The sequence below is a fragment of the Aedes albopictus genome, chromosome 2, assembly GCF_035046485.1.
Source record: "Aedes albopictus strain Foshan chromosome 2, AalbF5, whole genome shotgun sequence".
In the NCBI taxonomy this organism is placed as follows: Eukaryota; Metazoa; Arthropoda; class Insecta; order Diptera; family Culicidae; genus Aedes; species Aedes albopictus.
Window position 1 is genome coordinate 281,261,247 of NC_085137.1, and position 27,450 is coordinate 281,288,696.

At 38.0% G+C, this 27,450-nt stretch overlaps 1 protein-coding gene across 7 annotated transcripts; it reads right to left on the bottom strand.

The window, feature by feature from the left end:
- Nucleotides 1-2,551: 2,551 nt before the first annotated feature.
- Nucleotides 2,552-27,334, bottom strand: LOC109414996 (protein lifeguard 1). Of its 7 annotated transcripts, none has more exons than XM_062851912.1 (6): nucleotides 27,116-27,334; nucleotides 25,917-25,969; nucleotides 7,900-8,070; nucleotides 7,658-7,824; nucleotides 7,347-7,595; nucleotides 2,552-3,283 (listed from the first exon to the last, which is right to left on the bottom strand). In XM_062851912.1, the coding sequence occupies exons 2-6, from the start codon at nucleotides 25,948-25,950 to the stop codon at nucleotides 2,924-2,926; spliced, it is 981 nt and encodes a 326-aa protein (XP_062707896.1). In that variant the 5' UTR covers nucleotides 25,951-25,969; nucleotides 27,116-27,334; the 3' UTR covers nucleotides 2,552-2,923. The 7 variants fall into 7 exon arrangements, with proteins under 7 accessions (XP_062707896.1, XP_062707894.1, XP_062707898.1 ...); XM_062851910.1 differs by having other exon boundaries at nucleotides 7,658-7,842; nucleotides 27,116-27,332; XM_062851914.1 differs by having other exon boundaries at nucleotides 7,658-7,842; nucleotides 25,944-25,969; nucleotides 27,093-27,332.
- Nucleotides 27,335-27,450: the final 116 nt, after the last annotated feature.

A 27,450-nucleotide genomic window follows, 5' to 3' on the forward strand; every position in this document is an offset into this window, starting at 1 on the left:
TAAATAACTTTTGAATGCTCCAAAAATACGCTCAAAATTGAAGGTGACCCATCTTGCCTCGCGGCCGTTTATATGGAGATTAAGGAATGTATCGCATAAGAAAAATGGCTAAAAACCATTTTATTTTTTATTTCCAATGAGAGTGAATAATTTTTCAATCAATGCCCCAAACTTTTGTATATTCATGCTGGTCATCTAACAAAATTATTAACATAATCAAAACATGAGTAATGCGCCCGAAAATGGCCCTGACCCATCTGGCCCCGCGACCCATCTTGCTCCGCTTCACCCTACAATAGAGTGGGTCATCGTTTATATGGAAAAATGAAAAATTCATTTCAAGACTCAAATAAGTGTGCAAAATTTTAGCACGATCGGTTATGTCTACTTTTTGCGCATCGATTTGGTAAAACGAAATATTTTGCATGAGTCTTTAATTTAGATGTTAATTGACCAATTTACCTTTTGATTGCTTAAAAAAATATTTCCATGCTTAGTGGCTGGCAGTCAAAAAAGCCCAAAATTGCATATTTTGCCCTATAAATTGGGGTATAGTTCAAAGTTGTGACGTGCTGGAGCAAATCTAAGCCCGGATTCGGATTCAGCGGCCCAAAATCTGTCAGAGACACTAAAGTTTGCTCTTGGGACAAAAAAATGTGGCGCTGTGTTATGTTTCAGCTCCGATGACTATTAACAACCCTGCCCGAAATGGAGTCAAGAAAACCTTGATCTGAAAAAACGACCTCAATGACCCACGCTAATAGGGTGGGGCGGGGCAAGATGGGTCACCTAAGGATGAATCACCATAACTTTGTAAATACAAATCGTATTGGTTTGTATTCGTCCGCTACTCTTCAATACACTAGTTAGCTATGCTAAAAATCGATAAAAAGTTCATTCAATACAAAATATGATGTTAAATAAGCAGTTTTAAAAAGTGATCTATTTAGGGCCGTGAAAAAAGTGCGGGGCAAGATGGGTCACCTTTTAAGTGATTCACATTTTCTCAACGAAAAACGTCAAAATATAAGATTTGTTCCGCATTCATATATGCTCCATATCCATACTGAGTAAACAAGAGCTACTAGTAAACATTTTATAAATTTATTAGAAAAATATAAAAAACTACGATTTGAGCGGTCCTAACGCGACTTGAAAATCGAAGTTTTCGCTAAAAAATTATCATAATTTTATGTTATAATTTTGAGCGTTCTTTGCGCTTGATTGAAGTCATTTATAAGATAGTCTTGTAATAAAAAATAAATAACTTTTGAATGCTCCAAAAATACGTTCAAAATTGAAGGTGACCCATCTTGCCCCGCGGCCGTTTATATGGAGATTATATGGAATGTATCGCATAAGAAAAATGGCTAAAAACCATTTTATTTTTTATTTCCAATGAGAGTGAATAATTTTTCAATCAATGCCCCAAACTTTTGTATATTCATGCTGGTCATCTAACAAAATTATTAACATAATCAAAACATGAGTAATGCGCCCCAAAATGGCACTGACCCATCTTGCCCCGCGACCCATCTTGCTCCGCCCCACCCTATAATAGAGTAAGTCGTCGTTTATATGGAAAAAATGAAAAATTCATTTCAAGACTCAAATAAGTGTGTAAAATTTGGGCACGATCGGTTATGTCTACGTTTTGCGCATCGCGTTTGAAGTTTGTATGGGGTTTTACATGGGAAAACACCCTTTTTTGCATTTCTCTCATAACAAGCTCGAACTATTCTAAAATTATGTAACCATAAGATGAAAACATAGCCTAGGGTATCCTGAAAAACTTTGTTGAAGACCGCGAAGTGATCTGATGTTTATGAAAAAAGTTATAGCGTTGGCATTGCTTGGCGAAACAGCATGATTTTGTTGCTATTGTTATTCCTTTACATGTTAAAACATAAACACATGCATGCGGTTCGTTGGTTATAACTATTTTCACAAGCATCGGATCACTTTGCGGTCTTCAACAAAGTTCTTCAGAACATCCTAGGCTATCATTTTACAGTATCGGTTAAAAAGTTTCAGACAAACTTTTTTAACTTATGGCTAAAATGCAAAAAAGTATGTTTTCCCATACAAAATCCCATACAAATTTCAATTGCAATGCGCAAAGTGTAGACGCAACCGATCGTGCTCAAATTTTGCACAGATAATCAGGACCCGAAACGGAACCAAAAAAGCTTTGATCTGAGAAAACGGTTCCGATGACCCACACTAATATATAACGAAGCCACAATTCGAATTTTCAAAAGCACAAATCTGAAGTACCGAGGGTTGGTTTGCGCTGAAAAGTTGTTCGATTGGTCACTACCAGCGGGTCACCAAACGATCAACTTTTCAGCGCAATCCCTCTTTTGATTTCTCAAATTGCTCGTAAAAATTCGAGGTGTGGCTTCGTTATAAACCTTAACGTTTAACTGCTGACGTGCCCACCATCCGGGAATAACGTGATGTTTTTAGAATGTAACAACTCATGCCCCTATCCTATGTTTTCCCGGCAACTTAAAAGTAATGGATTGTGATATTATTTGAAAATCATGAATTACATTTATGAGATCCGTAATTGGAACTAAATATTTAAATTTTTGTAATTAATGGTTATCCATAAGGTCAATCCCATTACACTTTCGATGTTTTAATAATAAAGTAAAATAGCTTTGTTTCTTCCATTATACACTGGAACATCATTTCTTACATCGACATATATGTATTTATCAACAGGTAACATTTGCTGGCGTGAAGCTATGGTAGGTAGGTAATAACATATATAAATAGCCATAGTGAATAGATAAAACATACGAAATTCTGATTGATAGGACGTTCCAAGTTGTGACATTATATGCAATGCTTGTTTGTTTTTCGCGAGCTCATTAGTATTACTGTTTGGTTACGCTTCCAAATGGCACCAATGCGTTTAGTCGCGCGACGCGCCAATGATTGTAAGAATATACATAAAGATGTTTATAATATCCAGATACAGATTCAATGCAGCAAAAATGTACTCTTCAGGACTTATGCTGTACTTGTGCTCACCTCCCATCATAAGTTGTGTGTCGTAAATCAAATAGATACTGAACAAAAGAGCACCGGCACTTGCATAGACGATTGTGATGGTCTTTCCTGGGAAGAAAATGGCGATGATTCCGAACAGCATCAGTATAATAACGGCAACGAACAAAACTCCACCCATCACGGTGAAATCCCATTTCGTTTGGAACGCGAAAAGCGTCAGGCCGAGACAAACTGCTGCCGTTATGCCTACTGCCAGAAGTACCTAAAATTACACGTAGAAATGATAAAAACAATGCTTTAGACCATGGTTTCCCAAACTGTGGGTCATCTAGGGGGGGTCGCCGGGCTTCATCCAGGGGGTCGCGGAGACAGTCGAATATTTTACTGTAACCAGTGTACGCAGAATATGGCACCGCAAGCGAAAAATAGGCAACAAAGAAGGCACGGCAACAACGCTTTGTTTTTCGTTAGCAGATAATGACAAAATCGCTCCCGAGTTTGTTCACAACAAAAACGGTTGGAATATTTGTCTCGTTCTATTCACATCGTGATTTTTGCATTGTTTTACAACTGAAACTCGAATCTGAGGATGGCAAGAATCTTAATTCGTCCAAATGCTCATGAATTCGATGATGTGGGTCGAAAATTTCAGCAGAAAAGCCGAAATATCGGCACAAGCACGGCAAGCGATATTTGTTTTATTGCTCTCATCGCTTGACATGCGTTTGTTGCGGAGCGCCTTTGTTACCGACATGCACCGCTTAGGACAAAGCGTTTGTTTTTCAGCGTGATCCGTTTTTCATACCCTGACTGTAACAGACAACAAAAAGGGGTCACGCTCCTAAGGCCAGTAGTACACAGGGTCAAATATTTGACAAGGAACAACATCAGTTTGACACTAATGAAAATTCGATCGAGTTAAACAAGATGTTTGAGCATTGGTTTCTTTTTGGACAAATATTTGACCCTGTGTACTAACAGCTTAAAAGTTTGGGAACCCATGTTTTAGACGATGCCATCTTTAGCAAATTTCGGTTGTGCTACTTTTCCCCGAATGTTGTTACCCCGAACGCCGGTTCCCCGAATGTCGTTTCACCGAATGGCTCTTTTCCCCTTCCTTATATTATATTCTTTTCTCTTTCTTTATATTATAGGCGGTTCTTCAAGTTCTATTGCTACCTAAGCCTGCTAAAACAGTATTGAATAAAGAATGTTGTTATGACTCCTTCTTTCCAGTGACGAAGTGAATTATCAACACACGAACACTAGCGTTAATTTTTCCACACACAAAAATGCACGCTAATTCAAAGGCTATTCAGATTGCATATGCAAATATTACCCAATTGATTTGGGTAAAACGACTAAATAATGATAAAACTAACAACCGGGGTAAGAGTGCACATATTTTCCTCCAAGTTTTACAACTATATTGTCCGTGCAGTTGAATCACGGAATTTTCGACTAGCGAAGTTGGATTTTTCTCCAAATCCGTGCGTCGGACCTAACTTCGGAAGTGGTGCGCTGTATAGCGGACCAGGTTTACTATACAGCGCACCACTTCCGAAGTTAGGTCCGATGCACGGATTTGGAGAAAAATCCAACTTCGCTAGTCAAAAACTCCGATTTTCAACTAAATTGAGAATATCTACAAAAGAGACACGCACACATTTGAACGTGATTACCACTAATGATGCCCGTTCCTTCTAGAACCCCTAAATAATAGGACGCAAACTAGTTTGAAAGTCTCGAGTTGTTTTTTTTTTGTATGGTGAAATGATCAATTCTCCATTTCTGCAATGAAATGATGCAAACAGCGTGGGTATTATCACAGATAACAGATGTTTATGCTAGTACAATTTTTTCGCAGAATCCTGTGTAAATGTTCAAAACGATATACGTTGGCTCACTACCGCCATCTACTCAACTTATTGCGACATTACATCGAACTTGAATGCAAGAATAGTTCTAAGTTCCAGTTTCATTCAAGATCGAATACAATCTTGAGTGTAAAATTGCGTCGTGCATGCAATCTTGAAAGCGATCACTGACTATCGATCACTGCGCCATCTCTAAATGATTGCCACATGAGTCTCAGCTGCTCGTTACATACAAAATGGCAGTTGAGCATTTTTACACACATTGCCAATATAAGCATAAACGTCTGTTATCTGTGGTATTATGATTTCTTGCCTAATTTGATGCTGATGAGCAAAAGTTTGTGTTGTTGTTCAACTTGCAAGAAATATACAATACCACAACACAGTTACCAAAACTTTTGCTCAAACAGTACCAAATTAGGCAAGAAATCATAATACCCACGCTGTTTGCACCATTTCATTGCAGAAATGAAGAATTGATCATCTCACCATACAAAAATCCAGTTCACTAGTTTCAATCTAGTACTTCACCGATTGCTTCCTATTGTCAAATTATGGCCGGGTAACTAGTCGGTTAAAATTATGGTCAGTTAACAAACTAGTCTCCATGATCACGAACATTTTGTAATTAGTGATAACTTCGAACAAGAATGTATTTTTCGGGGAAACAAGTCATTAGGGGAATATACTTTCGGGGAAACGGGCCATTCGGGGAACTGACGTTCGGGCAAACGACATTTGGGGAAAACTATCACAATCGCAGATTTCACAACACTCCCAATAAGGCCAATGATTCTTTTATGTCCGAGAGGTCTCATCGGGTATGATACCTACACCATTTCCCGGATGAAAATAAATGAGGAACAAAAAACTAAAAACGAAATAAAATATTAAAACCTGTAAAATAGACTGACTATTGAAAAAAATGTTCAAAAACCATTTAAGAAAAAAATCCGCAAGTGCACTTGCTAAAAATGGAGGCACACAACGCCTCTGCCTGTCACAACACCTAATAATACTTTAGGTAGAATTTGTAACAATCACCAAAACCTTCCCAATTCCAACCGACTCGAAACTACCTATTGCTTGGGTATATATTGTACTAAGCCCCGGCGGTTCCTCCGTGTTTATTGAGCATTTCTGATGAATATGCCGATAACATTCTTCTTCTTCTACTTGGCGTAACGTCCTCACTGGGACAAAGCCTGCTTCTCAGCTTAGTGTTCTATGAGCACTTCCACAGTTATTAACTGAGAGCTTCCTCTGCCAATGACCATTTTGCATGTGCATATCGTGTGGCAGGCACGAAGATACTCTATGCCCAAGGAAGTCAAAAAATATTCCCTTAACGAAAAGATCCTGGACCGACCGGGAATCGAACCCGTCACCCTCAGCATGGTCATGCTGAATACCCGTGCGTTTACCGCCTCGGCTATATGGGCCCCATGCCGATAACATATCATTAGCCAATAGCCATACACTGAGGATACTGTTCGTATGTTTTTCATAGTTCACATCTTATGAATCAGTAATTTTTATTGTTTTCATCGTTTCATAGTTCTCGTATGCTTTTCATACTTTGAAATGCGAAATCCATAAGATTTGTCGTATGAAAAATCTCATAAGAAGCATCGTATGAAAATCATAAGATGTGTTATGAAACACCATTGCTAAGAAACAACAAAACTTTTATTGGCTTCTAACCACTTCAACTTCCGAAGCGTCGATGGGCGTATGAGTAAAGCACGCGCTCGCCAACCTTGACGTCCCTGGTTCGATTTCAGGTTGCGATTTTTTTTTAAATTTGTGCAAAATACTTCATAAAAATATGTATGATAGTCATACGACATAGTATCAGTTTTTTTACGTTATCGGTATGATTTTCATACGTGACTGTTATGAAATTTATACAGTAACAGTATGACAATAATAGTTAGCACTATGAATCCAAAATCATAGTTCGTAACTATGATTTTCGCAAGAAATTCTTGTGGCAAAGATGGGCCAACCCTGGCCTCAGCCTGTCACACTAGTGACAAACGCAAAGAAAAAAAAAAAATCATAGTTGATTCGTATGATTTTCGGAGTTGCAGTATCCTCAGTGTACTCCATCTGCAGCAGCCGATTCGTAATGAACCGTTGGACGCGCATTAAAGTGTTTAAAAGGCGACATGTTCGCACTGACATGCATTACTATATATGAATCATTTAAGTTGAATTAAAATGGGAAGTGAACTTACAGTAAAAATATGACCATATTTGATGCCCTTTTCGAAAAGTTACAGCTTGTTGAACATTTTTTGAAAAGTGAAAATTTATTATTGACTATCCCCTGTACATTTCAATAATCGAATTGAAGCACCTTCACTGTCAACCCCTGCGAACTTGGCCAGGGATACCCTGGGAAACCCAAATTGTAATATTTAAATATTTAAATGCAATACATACCTCTTCTGAGCTGAAATTTGCCGTGGTCACACCGAGCAGGAACGACTGGGCGAAAGTATACAATGCCAGAAAGATGAAGTTCATCGGAGCTTTACGTCGAACATTACCGCAGCATGCCATCGATATGAGAGTAACGATCATAACTCCCAAAGCAATCCAGAACATTTCCGGGTGTCTCTGAACCCACAATTTGGTTCCTTTGTGGTACATGAATAAAGCGATGAAGCCCAGAGTAATACCAAGTTGGACCTTCAATGAAAAAATGCATTATTCGTTATGTTTCTAGGATAAATCTCAAATTTTACACACACCGTAAGAATTGAGTACACCTTCCGAATGAATCCTTTTCTGATGGACTGATCCGTAAAGTCAAAGCCCTTGGCGCTTTGATCCTCTGGATCATAATAACTTCCACCGGGCGGCATCGCTGGCTGTCCTATGAATCCTTGGCCTTGAGGAGGATATGAGGGTTGAAACCCTGGTTGCGGTGCAAATCCTGGATAAGAAGAAATTGATTTTTAGTTATATACAAACTAAACCGTGAAGTTCATACCTGGCTGAGGCGGGTAACCGGCCTGTGGTGGATATCCAGGTTGAGGTGGATAGCTTGGTTGAGATGGATAGCTCGGATAACCTTGTTGTGGAGGGTAGGGCTGAGAAGGATAACCACCTTGATTGTATCCTGGTTGTGTCGGAACACCACCGTAATATTGGTTGTTAGGATCTGAAACGTCATGTTTACCTATTTGTACTTATTCGGCAATGAAGATCTTTGAAAATGTATTTTATGAATCTAAGAATCCAATATTTACGCAACTTTCTAGATTAGGAGTGCTCCATATTATACGTATTTTTTTCGAGAAAGTGCAATAACCATATGTTTTCAATCATATTATCAACAAGTTAATGTGCAGAATTAGTGTATGTATGTAATCTTCAGATAGTTACGTAATTTTTGGACAGCATTTGATGGCCAATGTATCGAAATTGATGGTCTGATATTACTCTCGAATTTAGTTGTATTTACAAGGTCTAACATTTGAAACAAATATTTGACAAGTCAGAAGATGATTTTATTTCAAAGATAAGTATGAGAAAACAATGATGACCGATTGCATATGTAGTACTCTGCCGTGAATCGCATATATGTCCCATTTGCATAGGAAACCCAGCAAAGATGGGACTGATATGCGATTCACGGCAATAACTGTTGATCGTAATAACTAGCCAGAACATGAGTCACAGGAGATAATTCCTATCTTCACTCGCAAAACAGTCTCATCTGTAAAAAAGTAGGAATTAGCCCTTTCCTTCTCATGATTTTTGAACGATTATGCCAAAAAAAAAGCGTTTCAGTAAAGTGTTTGAACAAAAGTTATTGCAAATTGACCTTGACCTGAGCAAAAGTTGTAATAACTAACAGGCTACCGTTAAGAAATAAATTACAAATTGGCTAAGCTAAATTTTTCGAAATATTTTTTTTTTTTTGTAAATCAATAGGTTTTTGTTTGTTTTTCAGTAGTTCCACAATTGAACAAGTAGTTAGTATTTTGGCTGACCTTATGAGGTTACAATCATGCGCGATATGCACTCATTCGAATCGCGTTGCAACTTATAAAATAGGAAAATGTCATAACAAAACCACTCGATAAAACAATAACAGTAAAATATAAGTCCTGTTCAACGACGTAGGTTGAACTTGCTCGAACTTGCTCGAAGTTGCTGCATCCTACTCATACCCATTTGTCAACAAATGAGAAAGAGCGGGATGGAGCAAGTGCGAGCAAGTTCGAGCAAGTTCAACCTACGTCGTTGAACAGGACTATAAAAAATGTGTTACTTTACTTTGGTAATTAGAATACTATACTTTTTAACAAATTCATTTCGTTAGAGCGACCGGAAATGAACCGAATAGCACATGGTTTTGTTCATGTATCGTATCCAGAATGCAAAACTTCGGAATCTATGACGTTATTTCTTTACGAATATCTTCTTAACTTTTATTTCATTTTTCTTTTGGATGTTACTCGAAAAATACAGAAAATAAACAAACAACAACAACAGTCGAGTCAAGTACAAGACACTGAAGACGACCTTACAGTTGAGGTCGAAATACGTATCTGTCAAAGGATGCAAATTCTTAGTGGAATTCAAAGGAACAGTACTTAACGCGATTTTCTTTTATTTACAGATATTCCCCTAACAAGCCCAGGTTAATCATCATAAACAACAACTGTCATTTCAAATTAACAGTGAATTATCGGATGAACTTTGACAGGTAAATGAATTAAAACAACTTGTATTTTTATAGTCACTAATATTACAAGTGCTTATAATATTAGTAGAAAATCGAGCCTTTATGCAACACAAATTATTAGCACTTGTAATATTAGTACTTGTAACTTGTAACTTGTAGCTAATATTATTAGCCCGATTATGCTACAGGCCCCAGAACGATTAAACGTACGAGCGGAGGTCTATTAGCGATTTTGCACCATCTTCGCTCTCTATTTTCTTGCAACGGATAATATGAATTATTATGAAGAGTGGGTCGAATTATATCAGTTTCTGCTAAGTATAACAAGTTAAAATATGTATTACACGACAGTATCATCATAGATTCTTGTCAATTGCATCCGCATTAGCATTATAATTGTAATTTTATTGATAGGTTTTATTTCTGCTGTAAAAAAAATATAGGGTGGAGCGGGGCAAGATGGGTCGCGGGGAAAAATGGGTCAGTGCCATTTTCGGGAGAATTACTCATGTTTAGATTATGTTTATAATTTTGTTAGATGACCAGCATGAATATACAAAAGTATACTTACCTTATCGGTCAGGCTAAGGCCGGGGTGGCCTCTGCTGTACATAGGAGCCGCCTCCATTCCACTCGGTCCATGGATGTTTGTCTCCAGTTCCGCACTCTGCGTAGGGTCCGCAGATCGTCCTCCACTTGGTCGACCCACCTGCTCGCTGCGCTCCACGTCTTCTTGTACCGGTCGGATGACTCTCGAGAACCATTTTAGTCGGGTTGCTATCCGACATCCTGATGACGTGACCCGCCCACCGTAGCCTCCCTATTTTCGCGGTATGGACGATGGTTGGTTCTCCCAGCAGCTGATGCAGCTCGTGGTTCATTCGCCTTCTCCAAGTCCCGTCTTCCATCTGCACTCCGCCGTAGATGGTACGCAACACCTTCCGTTCGAAAACTCCAAGGGCGCGTTGGTCCTCTGCACGTAGGGTCCATGTCTCGTGCCCATAGAGGACGACCGGTCTAATCAACGTTTTGTAGATGGTTAACTTCGTGTTACGGCGAACTTTATTCGATCGTAGAGTTCTGCGGAGTCCAAAGTAGGCACGATTTCCTGCCACAATGCGCCTCTGAATTTCTCTGCTGGTGTCGTTGTCGTCGGTCACCAGTGAGCCCAAGTACACGAATTCTTCAACCGCCTCGATTTCATCACCGTCGATATGAATTCGGGGTGGCGGGCGCGGTGATTCCTCCCTGGAGCCCTTTGCCATCATGTACTTTGTCTTCGACACATTAATGACTAGTACGATTCGCCTGGCTTCACTCTTTAGTCGGATGTACGTTTCCGCCATCGTCTCAAATTTACGAGCAATAATATCAATATCATCGGCGAAACCAAGCAGCTGAACGGACTTCGTAAAAATCGTCCCACTCGTGTTTATCCCCGCTCTTCTTATTACACCCTCCAAAGCAATGTTGAACAGCAAGCACGAAAGACCATCACCTTGCCGTAGCCCTCTGCGAGATTCGAAGGGACTCGAGAGTGTCCCTGATACTCGAACTACGCACATCACTCGATCCATCGTCGCCTTGATCAACCGTATCAGTTTATCCGGGAATCCGTATTCGTGCATAATCTGCCATAGCTGTTCTCGATCGATTGTATCATACGCCGATTTGAAATCGATGAACAAGTGATGTGTGGGCACGTTGTATTCGCGGCATTTCTGCAACACCTGGCGGATGGCGAACATCTGGTCCGTTGTAGCGCGTTCACCCATAAATCCAGCCTGATATTGCCCCACGAACTCTCTTGTAATCGGTGATAGACGGCGGCATAAAATTTGAGAGAGTATTTTGTAGGCAGCGCTCAGTAGTGTGATCGCGCGGTAGTTCCCGCAATCCAACTTGTCGCCCTTTTTGTAGATGGGACACACGATACCTTCCATCCATTCCTCCGGTAATACTTCCTCCTCCCAAATCTTGGTAATGACCCAGTGTAGTGCTCTCACCAGTGCTTCTCCACCGTATTTTAGAAGCTCGCTTGGTAGTTAATCTGCTCCAGCGGCTTTGTTGTTTTTCAACCGGCCAACCTCCTCCTCAATCTCTTGAAGGTCAGGGGCCGGAAGTCTTTCGTCCTGTGCACGTACTCCTAGATCTGTTACCACGCCACCTTCGGTACTTGCAACGTCGCCATTGAGGTGCTCATCGTAATGCTGCCGCCACCTCTCGACCACCTCACGCTCGCTCGTGAGAATATTCCCGTGATTATCTCGGCACATGTCGGCTTGTGGCACAAAGCCTCTGCGCGAGCGGTTCAGCTTCTCGTAGAACTTTCGTGTTTCCTTAGCGCGGTACAGCTCTTCCATCGCTTCGCGATCTCGTTCTTCCTGCTGGCGCTTCTTCATCCGGAAGACTGAGTTCTGCCTGTTCCGCGCCTGTTTGTAACGTGCCTCATTCGCTCTCGTACGGTGTTGCAGCATTCTCGCCCATGCTGCATTCTTCTCGTTTTTCAACTGTTCACATTCGCCGTCGTACCAGTCGTTTCTGTGATTCGGAGTCGCGAAACCTAGTGCTGTAGCCGAGGTACTACCTATGGCGGATCGGATGTCCCTCCAGCCATCTTCAAGTGTAGCTGCGCCAAGCTGCTCTTCCGTTGGTAGGGCCACTGCTAACTGCTGCGCGTAGTCTTGAGCCACTTCTACGTTACGAAGTTGCTCGATGTTGAGCCGCGGCGTTCGACTTCGACGCGTGGTGATAACTGTCGAAAGTTTTGAGCGCATGCATACAGCGACTAAGTAGTGATCCGAATCTATATTCGCACTGCGGTATGTGCGGACGTTGGTTATATCTGAGAAGAATTTACCGTCGATTAGAACGTGGTCGATTTGGTTTTCTGTTTGATGGTCGGGTGATCTCCAGGTGGCTTTGTGGATATCTTTGCGGGGGAAGAAGGTGCTTCGGACTACCATACCACGGGAGGCTGCAAAGTTTACGCATCGCTGGCCGTTATCATTCGATACGGCGTGCAGGCTGTTTCGCCCGATTACCGGTCTGTACATTTCCTCCCTTCCTACCTGCGCGTTCATGTCGCCGACAACGATTTTCACGTCACGCGGCGAGCAACCATCGTATGTTTGCTCTAACTGCGCGTAGAACGCTTCTTTCTCGTCATCGGGTCTCCCTTCGTGTGGGCAGTGAACGTTGATGATGCTGTAGTTGAAGAAACGGCCCTTAACTCTCAACATGCACATCCTTGCGTTGATCGGCTGCCACCCGATCACACGTTGTCGCATCTTGCCCAACACTATAAATCCTGTTCCCAGTTCATTGGTGGTGCCACAGCTTTGGTAGAAGGTAGCCGCTCGATGCCCGCTTTTCCACACTTTCTGTCCAGTCCAACAAAGTTGCTGCAACGCCACGATGTCGAAGTTGCGGGGATGTTGTTCGTCGTAGATTATCCTGTCACATCCTGCGAAACCTAGTGACTTACAATTCCATGTTCCAAGTTTCCAATCGTAGTCCTTATTTCGTCGCGTGGGTCTTTGCCGATTGTATCGAGTCGTATTTTCTCCTATGTTATTCGCAATGGGGATTTTTACGGGTGGCTTATTGGGCCTACGCCAACACTCCTGTCTCGCCGGAGGGCCATCGTGCCAGTTCTGTTTAACGTCCCAACCAACACTGGGACGACCACGCTGATGGGGCTACCACCTTGGATCTAGCTGGGCGTGGTGCAGCGTTTCTTACTCAGCCGCTGGATGCCAGAACAGACGCTGTTTGAGCCGCACCTCCTTGGTGAACAGACACTCGGATCGTACCTCCTCAATCTAGCTGAAGTCAGAAGGACAACAGTGCCCAGGCTGCACTACCAGCTAAGCACACAACTCTTAGCTGGCGGTCTTTGTCATCGCTTGACCCGTGGAAGCATGAGGTAGGAACTTGTGAGGACCAGAGCTATATTGGACGCTCTCCTTATCGACTCACCGTTTTGCAGCCCAGACAAAAGTATAGGGCATTGATTGAAAAATTATTCACTCTCATTGGAAATAAAAAATAAAATGGTTTTTAGCCATTTTTCTTATGCGATACATTCCATATAATCTCCATATAAACGGTCGCGGGGCAAGATGGGTCACCTTCAATTTTGAACGTATTTTTGGAGCATTCAAAAGTTATTTATTTTTTATTACAAGACTATCTCATAAATGACTTCAATCAAGAAGAATGAACGCTCAAAATTAAAACATAACATTATGATGTTTTTTTTTAGTAAAAACATCGATTTTCAAGTCGCCTTAGGACCATTCAAATCGTAAAGTTTTTTATATTCCAAATAAATTTATAAAATGTTTACTAGTAGCTCTTGTTTACTCAGTATGGATTGTCGTGAAACTTAGTGGGCTTGTAGTTCTTCGGAAATAATTAGACCCGTATTTTTTTATTTCGTCATTAGGGTGACCAATTTTCATATAGGGTGGTCCAAACAATCAAGGTTTTTCAAAACTAATACTAAATTTTCAAATCAAAATTGAAAGCTATTGAATTGTAGTTTTCAGGAAAAATACGTTAAAGGGGCTAAAATGTAAAGAGTACTATAAAATATGCAAATATATTAGTTTTTTCACGTTTTCATGGTCTCGGGACCAAAGAGGTAGCCTGGGCCCTGTAGCATAATCGGGCTAATAATATTAGCTACAAGTTACAAGTTACAAGTACTAATATTACAAGTGCTAATAATTTATGTTGCATAAAGGCTCAAATTTCCACTAATATTATTAGCACTTGTAATATTAGTGACCGTGAAAAAACAAGTTGTTTTGGTTCATTTACCTGTCAAAATTCATCCGACAGTTCACTATTAATTTGAAATGGCAGTTGATGTTTATTTATTTTCTGCATTTTCCGCGTAACATCCGGAAATAACTTTATTTATTTCAAAGTTTTGCATTCTTTATACGATGCAACATGAAGAAAAGCATGTCCTTTTTGGATCATTTTCGGCCGCTCTGACGAAATATTTTTTTTACAAAGTATGGCACTGCAAGTACTTATATTATTAGTAAAATGTCCCAAAGATTTAATAGTACTGGTTGAAAAACAATGTATAAAGATTTAGCAACATGTATGATGCTTCTTGTTAAAATCAGAAGTGATGTGGAATGCAAAAATTGAGCTTTTACCTACTGTTATATGTCGCAACTCGATTCGAGATTCGAGTTAGTGTATGTATTTTGTAGCTCTTGATTAGCTTAATGATGCGCAATACAAGCAATTGATTCAAATTTATTTCGCATCTGCAACTTTACCTGTGCTTATGCAGTGACCATAATATATAACTTTACCAAGAACCTCCAATAAAGGATGGGTATTGTAGAAACTTTGGAGAACTTGAGAGACTCAGCAGAAATTATATTTTGGGTACAAAGTGTACATCAACGCAATTTTCTCTTCAATGAGTTTCGAATACATATTGCCAAATTTAATCATCGAAAACTGGAATTAAGGTTGACATGTTAGATAAATAATATCTTTTGAGTTCATCAAAATGGTAAATCGATATATTCAAAACTAAATTTGACTTCTGCAATACTTTAAATCTAACTTGTAAATTATTTTACAAGACCTTTGAGACTTGTAATTAAAAGTACAAGTCATAGCTAATATTTTATACTTGTAGTTTGTTTATGCAACAAACACTTGTAAATTCTACTAATATAATTAGTCCAACTGACTTGTAGTATTGGACTTGTAACTTGTACTTGTAGTATTTTTAAGCAACAGAAAATTCTAAGTTACAAGCTACAAGACTAATATTATTAGTAAAATTTTCATTATGCTACAGGCCCCTGGTTTTATATTTTTATCAGAAAATTCAGGAAATTTGGCGTAACAAATCAGAAATGTATGTTGTTTTGTTTTTGAGATATGATTTTTTGAATATAGAGAGTCATATATTTTAGTACTAGCTACTCTAAAATTGCTTGAAATTGCAAATTCTCATTAAACTATACATAGTATTGCTTTTTAAAGTGATTCCTGGTGGTTTTGGTATCCATAATATTATAAGGAATCAAAATATAATCAAATTTAAAAAAGTGTCTTGTATGGGAAAATTTGACCTTTTATTTTCACAAAATCATATCTCAAAAACTAAAAAACATACATCTCTGATTTTTTGATATGTTACGCCAAATTTCCTGAATTTTCAATAAATACTTTTTCTGATAAATACTTTTCGTGATTTTTCAACTAAAATTATTGAATAACTTCGAAATACGCAATTTAAACGTAGTATCTTCGGCAAAGTTGTAGAGTATTGTTCTAACTATATCCTAACGGTATTTTTGGCACCTTTTCGGAGCAATTTTCTGGATTTATGAGTAAATTTCTGTGAAAACGGATAAAAGAAACACAAAATCAATGGACTACCCGCTTGGCGCACACCCACAGTTGATCAGCAGGAGTAAATCAATTTTATTTTGTATGGCGAAAAGCATCCTAACTTGAATTACTTGAAATAGAAAGCTTTTACTGAAAAAATATTTGGTAGGCTTAATAGTAGTCACCATTGTGCACAACCACTACCAAATACTTTTTCGAATAATGTATTCCACTTCGCTAAATTTGCCTTTAGATGCTATTCGCCATACAATATTTTTGCGATTTAGGTGCCAGCCAGAGTGGACGCGTCACGCGGCGCGGCGCGGCGCAATGCGGCATTTGACAGGTCGCGCGGCGACGCGCGGCAGAACTCCGTTCATTGGAATACAGGGAAAACAATCATAGCATGCCAGAGTGCGCGTGGAACGATGCGAAGCGGAATGCGTTTTGCCGCGCGGCGCGCGCCAGAACAGTGCATGCACTGTTTTTGATGCGAAATTCGCGCGTTTCTTATTTGTTTACCTCGGTGATTCTCAAAGTTGTAATTGAAATGGCAGAGGAAAAAATTGAAATTGAGCAGCTAATCGGGTCCGTATTTTTACGGAAAGAGTTGTGGGATCAAACTTCTCGGGGATGCCAAAACAGAGTGTTGGTGGACAATAGTTGGAAGGAGCTTGTCGAAGAATTCAATGTATCTGGTGAGCATCTCATTTTACTAACACAAAATTAGTATTAACGTCATTCGTTTTGCAGAAGATTTTTTGAAGAAAAAAGTGGAAGAGCCTGCGGGACAAATACGGAAAGATTTTGAGGAATCTTCCCGTATCAAGGTCCGGTGACCCGGGCGATGAGGACAATGGTACTAGCTGGCCTTTCTTCAAGTGCATGCAGTTCCTGAAAAATCAAATGAAGCCACGGAAAACATCCGGGAATCTTCCGAAATCACAACCGAAGCCGCTAAACGACGACAATGACGATAACGATGATCATTACGGTGAAATAGAAATGCTTGATGAAACAGCTGCAGAGGTGATGGATTTCCAACCGGGTTGGTTTGAAGTGTCCGATGCTCCCTCAACCGCCGGAACATCGAGTACCGAAAATGTGGTACCACCATCATTTAAACGGAGGAAGATCACGAAGCACACCCAATCCACACGATTGCTCGAGATTGAACAAAAGAAATTGGCTTCTTTAGCGGTGTTGAGATAGGGTGCCTGTACCAATTATGGCACTACCTAAGGAAAACTATTTGTACAAAAATAACGAGAAGATCAACGAATGTCAACAATATGTTAAAAGATAGCTTAGTTTCCATACTTTACAGGAAAAATATAGAAACGGAGCCAAAACTTCTTTTAGTACTATTTAAAGCGTGTGCCAATGATAGGAACCCTGTACCAGTTATACATTTTTTAACTTCGGTTCCTTTTCGCACTATTTGCATGCATTCCTTATGGGATTAGCCATAACTGGTACACTATGGCGATATTAGGTGCAAGGAAGCCGAAATTTTAAGGAAAATGATTTATTTCTACCATAATTTGAGCGAAATGTGGAGTTTAAATGAGGGCAACCATATTTTGTGAACGTCATCTGTTGTTCACAATTTTTTGGTTGTTGATTTACATCGTAAAAGGGTGAAAATCAACTATGGCGAATAATTGGTACTATAGCCATAATTGGTACACTTACCCTAGTTATCTTTTCTGAATCTGCATGCAAAACTGAGTCGAAATCCAAATTTTCATGAATTTTGGAGCCCGGGAACCTATTTAAAAATCAGTTTGAAGTTTGTATGGGAGCGATTTGTCGAATCACCCCTCGTCGCATTTTGTACTGGGTGGAGCTGTCATACAGTTACCCAGCTGTCAAAAGGTGATTCCAAAAAATCTCTTTGAAATTGATTTTAGGTACCAAAATAAAGTTCTAAAAATCTGAAAAAAAACATTGTGGCTCAGAAAAAGGTGCTCTTTCGTATGAAATCAAAAAATCGATACATTTTTCTTAATTTAAAAACCCAATTAGAGCTTCTTGAGAAAAAGGCGGCGCATACCCCAACGCGATGAGGACGAGAGCTTTTTCCACAGTCTACTGCCGCACGCGAAAAAGCTAGACCCAGCCAAAAAGTTTGTTCTGCGAATGGAGTTACAGCAGGTAGTTTTCAAACACGTGTACCAGAATCAAAATCAAACTACATCCAGTGCGGCATTTATCTCATAACAGAAGGTGTCTGGCCGAGGATCTGACAGCAATTTGGACTCACCTATCGACTTTTCCCGCGTGAATTACTTGACTTTTGACAGGAGGTAGCGTCCAATAACCCGTGAAAACCAATACCATCATCAACATTGTTGTTGCTTCGTAAAATGGCTCATTGACAGCAAGTATCAAGGCAAGCACCAAAGCACGCGGTGCCGCATTGAAGCGCGTTCACTGTGGCTATCAAGCCGCGTTGAAAACCGCGTCAAAGACGCGCCGCGCCGCGTCGCGTCGCGTGACGCGTCCACTCTGGCCGAACCCTTACTTTTAGCGATTTTTCGCGCATAGAACCTAGCGCCACATTGGTCGATGCGGAGAGTAGGAAAGCAGCCGATGTAGTTAATTCATTGGATACACCTCTAAATCTTTATCAATTTGGCTCATTTTTGGACTGAAGACTTGTTTTTGCATGTGGATTGATAATTTGATGTGACACGGATAGGTAAAAAAAAGTGAACAGGTCTAATATATATACTTTCCAGTTATTTTAATACATATTTCTATTAAAAAAACGGGTAACTTCCAATACAACCTGCCAATTTGTGTGCAAATATTTGCAGCTGAGGCTTTCCATGGACCAGCACGAATCCGTTTTAATCGATGTTTTTAATCTACTTGATATTTTTGTGTACTGTTCCTTTTTATGTGAGAAACCATTTTTTCATATCAAAAGTTCATATTTTGTCTCGACAAACTTTCAAATAGGGCCTATGAAAAAATGGAACACAAGCAAATATAAAATTATAACACGGAAACGGCTTGTTCGATCGGAAAGGCGTCTTCAGCAAAGTTGTAGAATAATATATGGCGGCTCTCATAAAAATACACATTGAAAAATTTATTTAGTTTTTCTTCTGAAAAAACTGAATTTTGTTACTAAAAATTAAATATCTCAAAAAGCTATTTTTTTACCTTCGTGGTTTTTTTGTGAGAATAAAGTTCATTCTGTTAGCTATCATCTGTAAAATTTTTATAATGGTTAAAAAATCGACGCTTCACGCACATGATCAACTGTGGTAATTTGCTTCGAGGTCCCCAATACATTTATGTTAATGAAAACTTAACGTCTGTCTAGTGTTGCCAGTATCTTTGATAAGGGGTTGTTCATAAACCACGTAGACCAAAATTTTGTCATCTCAGACCCCCCCCCCCTCCCCCCTCGTAGACATTTGTTCATACAAAAATTTTGAAATTTGTATGAAGCGTAGACTTTAGTAGACCCCCCCCTCCCCCCAAAAAGTCTACGTGGTTTATGAACGGCCCCTAAGTTACTCCAGTTACCAGTTCTTTTTTTTATTTTATTTATTTTTATTGAATGAAAAAACTTTCTGATCAGAAACCCAAGAGGTGGTTCCACAAGTTATGTGGGGATCGACCCACTAAAAACTCATTCTCTCTTTTCCTTACCTTCGCGGTACGAACGTTAGGGATGACTTCGAGAAAGGGGGGCGTACACGAGTACTCTCTATGGGCCGTATTACAGTGATTAAGTCGTTTCAGATAATCTTTTTTTTTTCTGGAAACCGGGTAGAAAAACATCGATTTATCGGGAAGTTTACTAAAAAAGTGATGATTAAGCTGATATACCATTGGTATTACTTTTTCAAGCTTCCACGACATAACCTCTATTTGTGATCGCCAAATGATTACCCGCAGGGAGTGCGTTCAATGTTGGTCAGCAGGAGTAAAATAATTTTATTTTGTGTGGCGAAAAGCATCTGAGGCTTTCCACGAAGCAGCACGAAAAAAATCCAATTTTTTAAATTATGCATTTTTGATTTGCATATAATTTTGCACAGCTGATCAAATCAATATAAATAACCATTTTTTCATATTAAAACTTTTTATGGAGTCTCGACTAACTTTTATATAGGGCCTATGAAAAAATGGAACACATGCAAATGAAAAATCATATCATTGAAACTACTTGTTTGTTCGGAAAACTGTCTTCGGCAAAGTTGTAGATAAATAAATGGCGGCTCTCAGAAAAATACACATTGAAAAAATTATTTAGTTTTTCTTCTAAAAAAACTGAATTTTGTTACTAAAAATTAAATATCTCAAAAAGCTATTTTTTACCTTTGTTTTATTTGGTGAGAATAAAGTTAATTCTGTTAGCTACCATCTGTAAAAATTTCATAATGGTAAAAAAATGTACAAAAAAGTTATGGCATTTTTAACATTTTCGGTTGTGTTTTTTAGAGTGTATGACGAATTCACGCAAACTCGCCGTAAGGGTTTGGCAAAACTGTCTCAGAATCCGATGAAATTTCTTAGATATAAAGACTATAATGCAAGATGGCATACTTTGTTTTTTTATTTATCTAGACTAATATTTGAAAAGGGCTAAAGTATTTGATCGTTTTTTAACTTAATATAACTTAAAAATGACATTACCTGCAAAAAAGTTATGTATGGGTGACTTTTAGATAATCATGTGAACTTTCATAACATTGAAAAATGTCAATACGCTTTAAAAGTTAAAAATAAATGCAAATAAGAAAAAATATTTCAATTCGCAAAACATGACATTTTGGTAATTATTGAAAATTTTGCCATATATCGCAAGATGGGCACTTTTGAAGAAAAGCATTTCTGAGGTACCGTGATTTCGGGTGAAATTGATCAGTGGGGTGAAATTGATCGACGTGAGGGTCATTTTTATTTGTTAAAAATATTGCTTTAAACGTAATACAATTTGTAGAAAATGACCATCGTTTGGCTAAAGGATTATTGAATGATGAGTTACATGTTTTACAGTTAATAAGTCACATATTTCTGTATTAAATTCAATATTTTCCGTAATTGCGTGCTTGGCGAATTTCAAAGACCCATTTGTAATCGTGGCTGTATCGCACATGTAATGAATATTCACATGGATGCTTTTAGCTGTCAAGTATTTGCTGAACACGATTTCATCATCAAAAAATTTATAAATATTCAAATTTATACATAAAATTGCCCTTTTCCGGAAGTAATCACTTTTTCAGTATGAAAAGTGCATACTTTAAGGCGTTTTCTTGAAATTTATTAAACTTAAAACTTGAATAATTAAAAATTGAGAAAACTCGTAAAAGTTTTGTGTAGCATTTCGCATTCTGGGGTGGTTAATTCAGGTGGAAAACATATTTTTGACACATGCAAAGGTATTTCATTTACTGATGAATTTCATCCCGAAAGCAACATTATTGATTTTTTATTTTAAATGATATTTACCTATTGCAATAAAATTAGTGGCCAATTTTTGACAGCTCCTCCCCTCTTAAAGTATATTTTTCCATACCCAATAGAAGGCTCCTAGCAATATCATAAACTTCCCCTGAAATGCTACGTCTTTAATGGACGGTTCCTAACAACAAATACTTCATTTCATCATTTTGCGTGTTTCTCTTCGGTAGAAAACAAAAGTTTTTATCCAGGGCGTTTTTACAGATATTTTCATATATTAAATTAAACATAGCTTCATATGTTTGATTCACAAGTTTATCTAATGCAAAATATTAATTTTATTCTCCTATGAATAAGGAAACTTTTAAGTTGAAATTGGACTTCTGGTTAATATTCTGAATTTCTGTGTTCAAAAGAGAATCCTAAATTAGATTATTTGTATTGGATAGCTTTTTAATTGAAACCTGAGACCTGAAACCTGAGATTGAAACATATAAAGCTATGTTCAATATTAATATGTGAAAATCCACGTATAAAAATACCCAAAAATTGGTTTGGCTCTAAAAAAAAACATTTTGTATTGTGTTAGATTCAGATAATAGCAATAATACTATACAATACAATAATAATACTTTGATCCATTTTGAATTCTATTCTTAATGGTTGGTGTGGGGTTTGGTTCTCCGAAGTAGGAATAATTTAATTTCGCAAATGGGCACGTATTCTAAATTGACTTCAATTTATTTTTTAACTTTTTTTAGCGTGTAGGAATGCAATATTTCAATTTTTTACTTGAAAGTTCACACAAATTCCTTAAAGTCACCCATACCACACTTTTTTGTAGGTCATGTTATTTTTAAGTTACATTGGTTTAAAAAAATGGTCAAAAACTTAAGCCCTTTTCAAATATTAGTGTAGATATATTAAAAAAACAACAAAGTTGCTTTAAAGTATACTACATATACTACATAGTCTTCATACCTACAAAATTCCATTGAATTCTGAGAGGGTGCTGCCAACCCCAAAATCGAGTTTGCGGGAAATTCGTCATACACTCTAAAAAACACGCAACCAAAAATGTTCAAAGAGCCATAACTTTTTTGTACATTTTTTTTACCACCATAAAAATTTTACAGATGATAGCTAACAGAATAAACTTTATTCTCACAAAAAACCACGAAGGTAAAAAACTAGCTTTTTGAGATATTTAATTTTTAGTAACAAAATTCAGTTTTTTCAGAAGAAAAACTAAATAAATTTTTCAATGTGTATTTTTATGAGAGCCGCCATATTATTTCACAACTTTGCTGAAGACACCTTTCCGATCGAACAAGCCGTTTCCGTGTTATAATTTTATATTTGCTTGTGTTCCATTTTTTCATAGGCCCTATTTGAAAGTTTGTCGAGACAAAATATGAACTTTTGATATGAAAAAATGGTTTCTCACATAAAAAGGAATAGTACACAAAAATATCAAGTAGATTAAAAACATCGATTAAAACGGATTCGTGCTGGTCCATGGAAAGCCTCATCTAAACTCGAATTTCTCGAAATGAAAAGCTTTTACCGAAAACATATTTGGTAGGCACCAAACCTGCCATCATTGTGCACAACCGCTATCAAATATTTTTTCGAATAATGTGTTCCACTTCGAGAATTACGCCTTTAGATGCTATTCGTTATACAATATTTTTGCGATTTACTTTTATCAATTTTTCGCGCAAAGAAGCTAGCGCCACATTGGTCGATGCAGAGAGTAGAAAAACACTGTTTTTATTACTCTCCGCATCGATCAATGTGGCGCTAGCTTCTATGCGCGAAAAACCGCTAAAAGTAAATCGCAAAAATATTGTATGGCGAAGGTCCATTTCTCGAAGGGGAATACATTAATCGAAAAAATATTTGGTAGTGGTTGTGCACAATGGCAACCACTATTATGCCTACCAAATATTTTTGTAGGAAGAGCTATCTATTTCAAGTAATTCAAGTTTAGATGCTTTTCGCCATACAAAATTAAATGGATTTACTCCTCCTGTGGCTGCGCGTCAAGCGGGTAGTCCATTTTCCAATGGTGTTCCCAATAATGCGGAAAAGCCATTTTTATGTAAGTTTCTATTCCATATTTTGCTTGCGAGCGTGGGTACTGTTATGTAATTTGGTATACTCAAAATTTGTCGAAAAATTACGTGACTTTTAAGTTGTACACTGCGTTTTCGTATAATTAAACCAAGTGGATTTTCAATCGGTTTTTAACGCTGAGAATCAGAATAGATGTTTATCTTTAAATTTCAAAGCACCAAGAAGTGGACCTGGATGTTTTTGGACCAATGGGTATGTGAGTACTAGGCACATAATTTTACCCATAGAATATGTATATTAGTGTGGGTCATCGGAACCGTTTTCTCAGATCAAAGCTTTTTTGGTTCCGTTGCGGGTCCTGAGTATCTGTGCAAAATTTGAGCACAATCGGTTGCGTCTACACTTTGCGCATTGCAATTGAAATTTGTATGGGATTTTGTATGAGAAAACATACTTTTTTGCATCTTAGCCATATGTTGAAAAAGTTTGTCTGAAACTTTTTAACCGATACTGTAAAATGATAGCCTAGGATGTTCTGAAAAACTTTGTTGAAAACCGCGAAGTGATCCGTTTCTTGTGAAAATAGCTATAATCAACGAACCGCATGCATGTGTTTATGTTTTAACATGTAAAGGAATAACAATAGCAACAAAATCATGCTGTTTCGATAAGCAATGCCAACGCTATAACTTTTTTCATAAGCATCAGATCACTTCGCGGTCTTCGACAAAGTTTTTCAGGACACCCTAGGCTATGTTTTCACTTTATCGGTTACACGGTTTTAGAAAAAATCGAGCTTGTTATGAGAGAAAAGCAAAAAAGGGTGTTTTCCCATGTAAAACCCCATACAAACTTCAAACGCGATGCGCAAAATGTAGACATAACCGATCGTGCCCAAATTTTGTACACTTATTTGAGTCCTGAAATGGGATCAAAAAAGCTTTGATCTGATGGGATACCATTGAATTTTTCATTTTTCCATATAAACGATGACTCTAATGTATATGCATAATAAAAAATCACGTAACATTTCAAACATGTTCTTAACCACATTTAATCAATCGTCAGCCATAAAATGATCAGATTTGAATAGGAGAATTAATCCGTGAAGGTTAGGAAAGCATAGCAAGTCTGTAATTCTGTAATCTCAACGCACCCTCTGGCCCCGATCTGGCCGATCTGCGCTTTAACCTCCGCTGAGCGATACGTCTACCGGACGGAGTACGACGATGTTACAAACTCTGGACTTAATGAATAGTGAGTTTCTGATACCGTTGGTCTAGCCGACTAGAACCTACAGCTACGGCACAAATGTTCGATCCTTAAGCGAGGATGGCGCTGTATACTCCGTTGATAAAACGATTGATCAGTTACGCGCTACTGTTTCTAGATCAATGACATTCTGCAATATGTATTATAATTATTTGAGAATCTACTTATCGTACATTTATCCAACGAGGCTTGCCACACAAAATAAAAACTCCGGTAGCCCATAAATCTACATTTCATTCAAAACACAATCTGTACAAATGATCGAAAATCTGTATAATGCAGATAAATCTGTACGTATGGTAGCTCTGGTCTCATCGGCGCTGAAACCCAAAGGTGGGAATGAAATTTTGGGGTTTGCGTACAATAAGGCACTTGCTGGCTTTGTTTAGTGTGCATAACAAACCCTTTGATTTTGCTGGTAACGCTTTGTAATGAGAATCGCGTTACGAAACGTTTCACAGCAAATTCAAATGGGTCTGTTGGGCACACTCAACAAAGCCAGCAAGTGCCCTATACTAACTACCCGGTTCAGAAAAATGTGCTGAAAAAACAGCAATAATTTATTCGCAAAACAACCCAATTGAAATTCTACGGACTTTTCGAACCCTCCAAGCTAAGCAGAATACCCATTTCGAGTGAGTGTTATCAGTTACCTTTTAATTTCGCTCTATGTATTTTGCTTATCCTTTCACAGGTACGCGTATTTCAAGTGAATAGCTGACACTGAGGGAGAAAGATTACAAGTGGTAGAGGAAATACGCGTATCTGACAAAGGATACAAATTGATTACACTTATTCGAAGCTCAATTGAAATCGAAAATGGTACCCTGCTGACTACACGAGGATTATTTAAGGATCACGCATTTCCTGTGAAGCTAACAATATCTATAAATTTTTTTTCATGGATAGAAAAAATGAACATGGGTAAATGATTTGCAGTATCGGTTTCATGCATGCAATAAATACATACCAGCTTTGACCATATAGAATTTCAATCGAATATAAACTTTTGATCATTTCATCAATCTATGTAGACATGAACAATAGATACAATGTTGATTTACCTTGGTACTAAACATGGTCATTTATCACTATTTGACTCCGAAACAATTATGGCCAAAATTGGTGCATTTTTAAACGTAATTTGCCCTTACCGTTTGTGAGGAGATAGTTTTGCTCACCTTGCATTCTTACGACAATCGGATGTCTGTAATGAGAAAGTAATGAAATGTTTGGGAATTTACAAAATTTGATCACAGGCTATCGATTTTTGACAAATTAAAATTTTGCTTTTCCCTATTGGTGATTTGATGTTGCATGAAGAAGAAGAAGAGCGATGATGTTTTGAAAAATCCCTATCCCTATAACACAGGGGAACATTTTAAAATGCCTCTATAGAATCTAAAACAAAATCTAATTAAAAACGGTTTGATGTACGGTGTTAGACTTTGGACGGACTGCATATTGAACGTATAAATTTAAATTTAACATTTTTGTTCTTGATAAGGTACTTAATTTGTAGTTCGTTTAAAGTCTAACACCGTACATCAAACCGTTTATAATTAGATTTAGTTTTAGATTTTATAGAGGCATTTTAAAAACTTCCCCTGTGTTATAGGGATAGGATTTTTTCCAAACACCATCGTTCTTCTTCTTCTTCTTTTTCATGCAACAACAAATCACCATCGTAGTATTTATCTATCCCGTTTTTGGCCAAGAAAAAAATGATTTTATAAAAAATAAGCAAAAAAAAAGGTTAGGAAAAGCCTAACTTTGTGCATGCCAACTTGTTTTTATCATTTTCTATCAAGTTTTTTTTTAAAAATCTACTTCACAATTCTTTCACCCAGTTATACCTAGTTAAGATATTACCAAAAAGGAAGCACTCTCAACGCGGTCAAGCGGTGTGAGCTGGCTTACTGTCTTTGATAAGAGTTTCTTATCTCTATGTGACTAATTCCCCTCAACGTAAAAACTTTGTTAAAATGCTTATTTGTATGTTTGTACGTCGTGTTTGAATTAGGATCTTCACTGTTTTATGTATTTCACAATGCTTCTTATACAATTATCACACATGCTTCAAATATCGATTTCTCGAAGATGTTATGACTCATACATGCGGAAATAAAAAAAAATCGTTCTATTATCGTAGGCATGTAGATTTATGATGCTGACTAGACTTTTTTTTTTCGTATTGTTAACTTCAAGTTGTACGTTTTCAAATTTCAGATTGGAAGCCGTACTAAAAAAAAACTTATAAGCCTAGCCAGTAAGTCAGGTACAGAACACTCCAGAACATAAAGGGGAAAAATAAACATCGTATTACTTACGAAAAAAATGACGTGTTACAAACCTTCACACTGGCGACGAACTGGATAAACTTTTCGTGCACGATTTCAGCACAATGATCCTAATTAAATTGTTAATCAGGTTGACAAACTTAAATCAAAATAAATAATTTTCGATTTGTTTCAAACGGAGAGATCACTTGATATGATTTTCTGCGCTGCTGCTGCTTCGTATGAGTGCGTGCAGTGCGGTACGTGATGCGATGCCTTTCCCGTTTCTTCACTTCTAGGTACATAGTTGAAACAACTTCGAGAGATTTTATCAATGTCAAAGAGAGAAGAAAAATGTCCCTAAAAATTTAATTTAATGTGAGATTGAATGAAATAGCATGCTCAACGA